Genomic DNA, 10,206 nt, shown 5'->3' on the forward strand with positions numbered 1-10,206 from the left:
ATTGGACGGCTCGTTATTCCCTGTTGCCTGTGCCTATTGCCTGTGTCTATTGTGTTTCAAGCTTTAGTCTGAATAATTCCCTGAATTCCCTCACCCGTCCCCATCCCCAGCTCGGGCTCGGTTTTTCACGTGTTGTGAATTATTTGTAAACAATTCGGGAAGAGAAAAAATTTACGATTTTTTATAGGGACACAAGGCTGAACTGCGCCCACTTTTTACAAAAAATACTCGCCAATTTTATAAATAAATAATTTTATTCTTATATGTATGTATATATTTACTTCTTTTGTTTTATATTTACTTCTTTTGTTGGCACAATGGCCAAATTTATTTTCAAACGCATTATCCAGGAGGAAAGAAGAGGGAAAAAGATGAACTGATGCAAAAAGTCAGTCAAAAAGAACAGGCCTAATATACAGGGTGTCCCGACCTTTTTTGCCAATCACTTTTGTGTAGATAGAGCGGACTAAACTGAGTCGAAAAGTCCTCTACCATTTTGCAATTTTCGCACTAGTTAACAAGATATTAATTACTAAAAATTACAAAATATTAATCTTGAATAATTTTTTACTCAAATACTATCAACTTTATAGAAAAACTGCAAGGGACAAAAATTATTTATTTTCTTCTCATAAAGTTCTGAGAATTTTTTCAGAATTTTTTATCAACTTTTTAGTACTGCATTTTCTTATTTTTACCAACATGAGAAAATACGGTATTAAAAAATTCTGAAAAAATTCTCAGAACTTTATGAGAAGAAAATAAATAATTTTTGTCTCTTACAGTTTTTCTGAAAAGTTGATGGTATTTTTGAGTAAAAAATTATTCAAGATCAATATTTATCAATTTTTAGTAATTAATATCTTGTTAACTATTGCGAAAATTGCAAAATGGTAGAGGACTTTTCGACTCAGTTTAGTCCGCTCTATCTACACAAAAGTGATTGGCAAAAAAGGTCGGGATACCCTGTATACGCCATGCATGCGATCCGTGAGTTGATATGTAGTACACACACACACACATATAACTACGCATGCGCGTTCAAAGTATACAGGGGTGCTTTCCATTTGATGACACAAGTCGACACAAGCGTCGTTCTATCCTTGTTGACATTCAGAGAGTGACAAAGATAGAACGACACTTGTGTCGACTTGTGTCATCAAATGGAAAGCATCCAGGTGACCCGGGATGAATCGGAGTTGAGACCACAGCGTTGAACCAGCTTTTTACCCTATGAGAAAATTATCGACTTCATTCCTAATTGGATTATAACATGTACAGTCGATAATTTTCTCATAGGGTAAAAAGTTGGTTCAACGACTCTGATTCACCCTGTAGAATTATATACGAATTATGAAAGTGAGAGCATCCTGATTTTCTATCTCTCTCTCTTATCCTCGCATATACCCCCTATTTACGAAAAATGTTTGAATAGCAACGTAAGTATAATATTTCATATATGAGATGTACTCGTATAAACTCCGATTCTTATACTGCGATCGTAGTTAATTTGGGCCGATTGTTCCATCTTTTGGTAAATTTTACCTATAAAGTAAATAGCAAGGTTATCCAATCACATACGCTGTTGCCAAATTTACCTAACAGGTAAAATTTACCAAAAAGTGAACTTGGGCCCCTATTCTCGAAAAGTATCGCATACGAAAATTAGAGAAATACTATAGTATGCGTTACGTATATTATAGCACTTCCCTAGTTTTTCGTATGCGATACTTTTCGAGAATAGGGGCCCGGCTCTTTGTAAGGCTTCGTATTATAATATCGCATCTTGTATGTGTGCAGTATCTCTCATTATGTAGTGCGCGTGCATCAATATTGTATATATTAACACAAATATGATATAATTTATGCAAATATATCTCCGATATTTATAGGCATAGGTATACTGAATTGTATATTTTCAGAATATACTCAGAATATAGAAATGAACATTGCGTAAACTAACGCCATCTAGATACGTAATTCTAATTCCGATCCATGCGAGTTTGTTCTATGCAGTTACGAGAAAAACAACGTGACTTTGTCAGAGGTATTCCTTCTTTTTTACTTAATATTACATTCGATATTATATTATCTAAAAATATCGGAGATATTTGTATAAATAAATTATATCATATTTGTTAAATATATTTAACAATTGTGATAAAACTGTATCGTATACAAATTTGAGGTTATTCTTACTTGTGAAAATAGTTTCTTCTTCTTAAGAGGATGCCTGACTGCCAACTCTTTAACTAGAGCTGATATGAATAAAATAAGCTCGATGTGTTTAACTTGTGGAATTCTTTTCTTTTTTTTTCTGAGGTTTTTTTGAATGACTTCCAGTCCCTCAACCAGAAACTGATTCGACCAAACGATATTCAGCAGTAGAACCGCTTGAAAGTCATCACACACTTTTACAAAGCCTAGTACAAACAGTAAGATGGGGACAGTGTTTTGAATGTAAAATCGACGATATGTATTTATGTGTGCTTGTCATGTAACTGTGTGCAACTGTGTGTGTCTGTATTGTGTTGAGCTCTGCACGTTTCTCTCAGATTATACTCGAGAATTGTACAGATCAATTCTACCTGCGGGTAAACTTATATAGCAAATATAAGGTGTTAAATTCGGAGAATATTCAAGAAATTGTAACTCTATTATTATCCTTTTTATATAATAATATAAGAGTTAAATTTTTTAGGCTATTAAACTTTTCAAATTTACCTTGCATCTTCTACCATGAAGAATAACTTCGAAATTGTATATATAAATATAATATATAATTTTTATATAATAATATAAAAGGTGTTTTATTTAAGTGATACAGTTAATTATCTCCAAAAAAGCGTTTTCGAAAAAAAAGTATGGTCTAAAAAGGGATAAATATAAATGATAAAATTAATTTTCTAAAAAGTCTAAAAAGGGATAAATATAAATGATAAAAAAAATATAAATGAAAAAATCAATTTTTCAATATAACATGGTCATTTACATAATATTGTCATTTTTAAAATGAATTTTTATTATTTTTTTACATAATTCTACGGAAATGTATTTTTTACCTGTATCTTTTCCTCTATACAAAAAAGAATTCAATTTTATATGAATAATACTAACAGAACTGTTAACAAAAAAGTTAAGAAGTTTTTCACAATCCCTTATGTGAAATCCGTATCTCAGAAATTCTCTCCAATTATTAATATGTTCAACTGTAAATTATTCTATTCCAAATTCGCTTAAAAATTTCATAAAAAAAGGAAAAGACGATTTGGATCCATTATGCAATCAAAACGTAGTCTATAAGATCTCTTGTAATAATTGCAATGCTAGTTACGTAGGTCAAACAAAAAGACAATTAAATACAAGATTACAGGAACACGCTTCCGATATTAATAGAAGATCTAAATCGCCATCGGTGATTTTCAACCATCGCATTGATCATAATCACAATTTTAAGTGGGATAATATTGAAATTTTGAACATTGAATCCTCTTACAACAAGAGATTAATATTGGAAATGGTCCATATAAAAAGACAGAAGCATGGGATTAACAAACAAGATGACGGAATGTATAGATATAGAACACTGTTTTTGTAATATAAGAATCCGACATTTATTGTAATATTATTATATTAACATTGAGAATGATCCGATCGGCGTCGAAACGTTTGTACTTTTTACTAATCTAGTTTTAAATATTAAACGTTATTAATTTTAATTGGCTCGTAACCCTTGTTATTACCTGTTTTTTATTTATTTCAATTGAGCCATTAATTTATATTGTATTTTTTACATAATATGATTCTTCTAATAGTTATTTTGCATATAAAAGTATTAAATTATCAAAAAATCTATAATTTACAAGATATAATTTACACACGTTTACATTTTTATATCTTATTCTGACCACATTTTGACGTAAAATATAAATAATTATCGCAATGGTTATACTATATATTCTTGGAAGAAAAAATCTATTCGGCGTTCTTCATCCATCTTCTTGAAATTTATATCACTTGAAATTCATAATTTTTACTTGTGTTACATGATTGGTACGTTCAGGGTATCAACCATACAATTTTTCCTTTTTAGAATGAAATAAGAAAAGTGAAAAATTTCTCCATTAACTTCATTGATAAAATTGTTCACTTTTCACATTTCTGCCTCAGGGAAAAATCACATGGATCTGAAATCAGAGTTATTAAAAAATGTTATTAGGAAGTATTTCAAATTGCCATGTGACTGATATGCAATAATTTTCTCTAAAAATACCAAAATATAATTTATATGTTTATTTAAACAGAATGGCCGACGGAAGATTTTACGCAGTCGTTGAATTTGAAGATGGTCCTCAAATGATTCCAAACAATTGGTTGGATATATGTGTAATGAAAGCCGTTTGGCCAAATTTTACAAATTACAAACGATATGACAAAGCGGTGAAGTTAATGGAAGAGCCGGAATCTACTTGGATTAAACATCCCATTCGAAAAATATATGGAATATATAGTAAACAATGTTACATTTGATCTGTTTTCTGTTCCTGCACTAGACTGTTCTAGAACGCTCTTTCTCGCTTTAAACAAATATCAAACGTATATCTATCTCACTTTAAATTCCAAAAGTGTACACTAGTTCAGTCACAGAAAACAGACCTATTATATTCTTCTCTGAGATACTTTATCGTTACTTTTCGGTACATATAATATCGAATTATTGTAGATAAAATGGTTGTTTTTAATAATTAAAATTTTCCGAATTTGGCTTTTTTTATACAAGTATAATTATATATGAGTGATTTATAAAGTATATGTCTCACACGTAATAGATTCGCACATGCATAATCTTATTTTTATCACAGTATTTACATCGTTAAAAATCGTCATTTCTTCGATAAGGAAAGTAAGAAAATGCGGATAATATTGTTGCGGATAAATAAATTCAAACTTAGTCATAGTGCGGCCGGGAAAATATAAAGCATAAACCCTTCTGGGGAAGGCTCTGTAAATGATTAAAATCAGATGTTGGTTCGAAAGTTTCGATCTGGTGATACGAACTTTGACAATTTGCTTCGCGGATTTAGGCCATCAGTTGATGATAATGTTTTTAAAGATATGATTGAAGTAGACTCACATTTATCAGTTCAAGATATTGCACGCAGAATCAATATTCACTATTCAACTGTTTTCCGACACCTCAAGGTAAATGAGGAAAGTGAACAAGCTTGATGCAGCATGTTATTGTTCCATGATAATGCTAGATCGTATCTTGCAAAACTGTAAAAAGAAATTATTAGAATACAAACGCGAAATTCCCCTCACCTTCTTTACTCTCCTGATCTTTCTTCAATATATTGCCACTTGTTTAAGCATCTGAATAGCTTTTTATATGAAAAAATATTTCAAATAGAAAGTGAACGTGAAAGGTGCATTCAATTTGCTCTTCTAATTTATGTAAAAGACATTGATGCGCTTGTATTACGTTGGAGGAAAAGTATTGGATGGAGACTATTTCGATTAACAAAATGGATATGTATAAAGTATGTCGAATGAAAATTTACATTCAAAATTAAAAATAAATGGCCATTTTGTCTGCAACATTAACTTAATATTAATATATTTGTATATTCTTTAATAATACACGAAAATAATACATGTTTTTATCGGGATTATATTATTATGTTGTAGCTGATTATGCAGTGGCACAGCAAAAGTTAAAAGAAACTGAAAAACTGTCAAATTTAAGTGCCAATACCAAAAAAGAAGAGTATCTTAAAAAAACAAGAAAAATTAGAGCTGCTAAACTCTTGGACAGTGATAGTGATGAAGAACTGTCAGATGACAATTCTATTAAAAGTCTAAAACTTTCTATAAAAAAACGTTGTTCCACATGTCTCTCTACGTCAGTTGCAAAAAAACAGAAAATCGCAAAAAACGCACAAGAAGGTAATAACACAAAAACATTAATAGAAATAAAAAATAGAAGAGTATTAATTATAGAAATAATAAACTAAAAAAGGGGATAGAATGTTTTAATAATAAAGTATCATTTTATGCATTACAGATTTGAATCGCATTCACGATACAGAATGTCTAAGCACACAGAATATTATAACGTTAGATGATTGCAACATAAAAAAAGAAAAAGAAGATGAATTAGGTACGTATAATTTTTGTTGAAATAAATTTCAGTGGTAAGACTAATTTGTATTACATGTATACACTCGAGGACAACGATTTATCCTCTCTTACATATTAAGAGTAAAATAAGATAAAAGATGTGCCTATTTATTTCTATTTATAAGAATCAAATATGTTTGTATCTCATATGTGATTCTATATTTTTATTAAAAGGAGAAAGACAAATTATAATTCACGGATACACATATTTTATATGCTTTATATCATAAGTACATACATAAATACGTAGATATACTTGCACTTTTATATGTAATACATGTATATATATCTATTATTATTATTGCGCGAACAGTTAATTTTTGACACATTTTATAACAAATTTTCTATCAATTTTTCCCGTATATTATAATCTTTATATTATTACAATTGAAAAGCTTTTTTACAAAGTAAATTTTAAAAGGATAAATAATAAATAAATAATTCTTTTTAATTTTTTTGAGTATTTTATTTTTATGGAATTTGAATATAAAGTAAAGTAATAATGACATATCAAAGAAAGATAAAAATAAGCAAACAAGGAAAAATATTTAAATTTGACATTAAAATTTTCTGAATAACCAATATTGAGGTAATAGAAAAGTATTGAATTTTTTTGTTTCACAATTACAAAAGCAAAATGACTGCAAATGAGACATTGAATTCAGTAACAGTGTACGATAGCGATTATAATTTACAAGAGGCGGGTATGTATATAAGACAAAAACAGAACTATCGAAATATTAATATTCTATTTCATTCCATTTTCAATAATTTTCTCTAATTTTACAGCATTGATATAAATATAAATATATAATTACATACATTTGGATTGATCAATTTTAAAATTGTATATAATAATGTTAACATCTTTTAGCTTCACAAAGTATATCCTTTGTCGACATAGAAGACATCCATTCTGGAAATAATGATAATGATAATAACAAGGATCCACTCTCAAATTCAAACTTAAATAAAAAACAAGGTTAGTACGCGACCAATTTTTATTTTACCTTCCATTTTACGATTAACAATGAATTTATTTCTTATACAGTCATAATGTTATTTATTCTAAAATAATTTTGCATTATGGTTTTTTTAATATTTTTATTCATATATAAAAGAATAGCTAAATGTTAAATATAAAGATGAAATAATTCACTACTTTATATAGACATACAGCCAGAAAGAGTTCTTCGATTAACAATGTTGTGTCGATGTCGACATTAAGATCGTAAAGTTGTTAAAACTTGTGTCGAAATTTAATTTTCGACAGGGTTAAGAAAGTTACTTTATAAAAGTAACTATTACTGTTTTTTTTCTGAGATATGACTCGTTAACATTACTTGTCACTGATTTTAAAAAGTAACTTGTTATCGTTACTGTTATTCAAAAAGTAACGAGTTACAATTTCCATTACTTTTTCATCAAATTTTCACGACCTGTTTTCTTTAGAGTGGCATCCAATTGTCTCACAATTAATCATTAATTGATCAGTTCAACACGTACGAAATCTGTATGGTCATGTTGATGGTTAGTTACTGTTGTCAAGTCCAAAAAATTGTCAAGTTAAAAAATTATTCCTTATATTGCGATTTTCTCAATATTTTAGCTGTAATTTAAATAATTATGATAAATATTTTGCAAATAGGATAGAAGAAGAACACATTTCATAATTCAGAGACTTAAAAAGAATTGTTTTTTAAACTCTCTCTCTCTCTCTCTCTCTCTCTCTCTCTCTATGTTGAAAAGATGTCAATATCATTTTGAAAAATCGATTCAAGAATATATTTTTAACTTGAAAATTAATCGAAATTAGAGTAAAAAATCAATTAAAATTAACAGAAATAAAAAAACATTTTTGACTTTTATTTCCGACATCGAAACGACGTTTTTTTTTTCGATGAACTATTTCTGACTAGATAGATAACTATATAATTATTGTGTATGTAACTAAATCAATGTTAAAATTATAATGAAATAATAATGATAATATTGTTTTTTAACTTTCAGATCGACAATGTGATAAAAATTTCTCTACCGTTGAAGAAAAAAACGAAGATGATAATAGTGAGTCATTAGCAATGCCAAGTTTCGAACAAAGTTAGTATATGCAATTATATGTGTGTATATATATATATATATATATATATTCACTGTATTATTTTTATTTAATTTTGCATAATATTTTTCTTAATCTGTCGAATTTTTTAAAGATCTTTAATTTAATATTTTATTGGATAAAAGAAAATATCAAATTTACAAATAAATTGTTTTTAATGTTTTACAGAACTTGACAATTTTCAATGTTTTGTCATACGGAAACTAATAAATATAGAAAAAACTTTAAAAGTAATAGCAAATGATATGAACATATTTCAAATGACTGTTTTCCAAAAGCTTGCAATTTCGAAGAATATAGTAGAAAACGAAGAAAATATAGATGTTTTTGCTGATTTACCACTGAAAGATGAAAATGATTTAAAAATAATGGAGAGAAAATTAAAAGATGATCCAAAATATCGAAATCAGATGGTAGTATTTGTACTTCAATATTACAAAGTATCTTCGAAAAAATGAAAGATAACAATTTGTGATCTACTCAATAAATTAAAAAAATAATTCTAATTTTTAATAATTGTAGATTAAACAATTGAATCGTAAAACGTGTGGACATGTTAGATCATCTTGCATACGATTGATAAAAGTTATATTATCAAACAAACTGGCATTAGAATATAGTTGGTATGGAGCGAAAAAGAAACTAGTTTTCTCAGCACTGGAGATATGCAAAGTAATGATGAGTAAGTAAAATTTTAAAAACAATCTTTATATTTATTAAATAATATTATTTTTTTACAAATTAAGATATTTATAAATATCTAGTGTTTATTCCAATATACGTTTATAATTATAAATATTTTTTAGTTAACTTTCGTATATATGTGTTACAAATAAAGTATACAATAAATTGTCACTTCTTAAAAATCACGTAGAGATATTTGTTCTAATTAAGAAATAATGGTTTAATAAAAAAAAATTTTTTTCAGGTGTATTACGACATTCACATCCAAATGCAACAGACGATGAACTTACAAACCCTATTAAAGTATGGTTAGCCCATGCAAAAGAACGCTTGAATAGAGTAAAAGAACTGCAAAAAGAAATGAATCATTGATATATGTATATTATACTTTATTTTATTTTTCTTTCTTTTTACAAGCAGAATAAGTGCTACTTTTCGTACTTCTATTCAAGTTCTATGTTATTTTCCGTAGAGCCTTTTGAGCAAAGAATAATTAAGTGCCTTCGATCTCTTTTACAAATATAATACACACATACAACATATATGTATATTATGAGTGTTTCCAATATCCCTAGATACTTTCGTGCACACAGCGATACTAGTTGCGTTCCAATTTTCCATTATCGTCAACACAACACTACACACATCTGTACTCAGCCGAGGGCCGTGTAAGCGTGTGTTTTCTAGTGAAATTTTTACATAATTAATTATTGATTATGTTAATCGAAATTTAATTAAAGATACCCTAAATGAAACACATACTTTAAATATCTTTTGATCAATAAAATACCTATAACATTAATGTTACTAAATTTTTATCAGAATACATATTGGATATTTTATCGATCGAAATACATATGTCACATACTTTTGTATTTAAACTTTAAAAAGTATATAACGATCTTTATAACAATAAATAATAAAATATTATGTTTATTTCTATTAGATATAAGAATAAATCTGAAAAAGATTTGTAACTCGGTTTTGGTATTAAAATATTTAGAATCATGTAGTGTAACGATATATAATAAACAACTTTTATTTTTGCAAGTAAATGTTAACATTTCATTCACAAGTTAATATTAAAAACATATAAATATATTTACAAAGTTAACGGATTAAAGTACAAAAGGATCTATGTATAAAAGATAAAAATTGAAAATTCATGTTTCTTTTTTTGAAAAAAGAAATAAAACCGATATGATCCCTCTTTAAATTTAAGA

The 10,206-nt window shown here is 27.7% G+C and overlaps 1 protein-coding gene across 2 annotated transcripts; it reads left to right on the top strand.

The window, feature by feature from the left end:
* The first annotated feature begins 1,996 nt into the window (after positions 1-1,996).
* Positions 1,997-9,736, top strand: LOC108770765 (uncharacterized). 2 transcript variants are annotated; one of them, XM_018522472.1, is made up of 9 exons: positions 1,997-2,047; positions 4,305-4,510; positions 5,689-5,946; positions 6,065-6,160; positions 7,055-7,162; positions 8,191-8,280; positions 8,468-8,712; positions 8,822-8,981; positions 9,228-9,736. In XM_018522472.1, exons 2-9 carry the CDS (start codon positions 4,306-4,308, stop codon positions 9,353-9,355), a joined length of 1,290 nt encoding a protein of 429 aa, XP_018377974.1. In that variant the 5' UTR covers positions 1,997-2,047; position 4,305; the 3' UTR covers positions 9,356-9,736. The 2 variants fall into 2 exon arrangements, with proteins under 2 accessions (XP_018377974.1, XP_018377975.1); XM_018522473.1 differs by lacking the exon at positions 1,997-2,047 and adding an exon at positions 2,392-2,435.
* The last annotated feature ends 470 nt before the right edge of the window (positions 9,737-10,206 follow it).

Source organism: Trachymyrmex cornetzi, unplaced genomic scaffold (genome assembly GCF_001594075.2).
Source record: "Trachymyrmex cornetzi isolate Tcor2-1 unplaced genomic scaffold, Tcor1.1 scaffold133, whole genome shotgun sequence".
NCBI classification, from domain to species: Eukaryota; Metazoa; Arthropoda; class Insecta; order Hymenoptera; family Formicidae; genus Trachymyrmex; species Trachymyrmex cornetzi.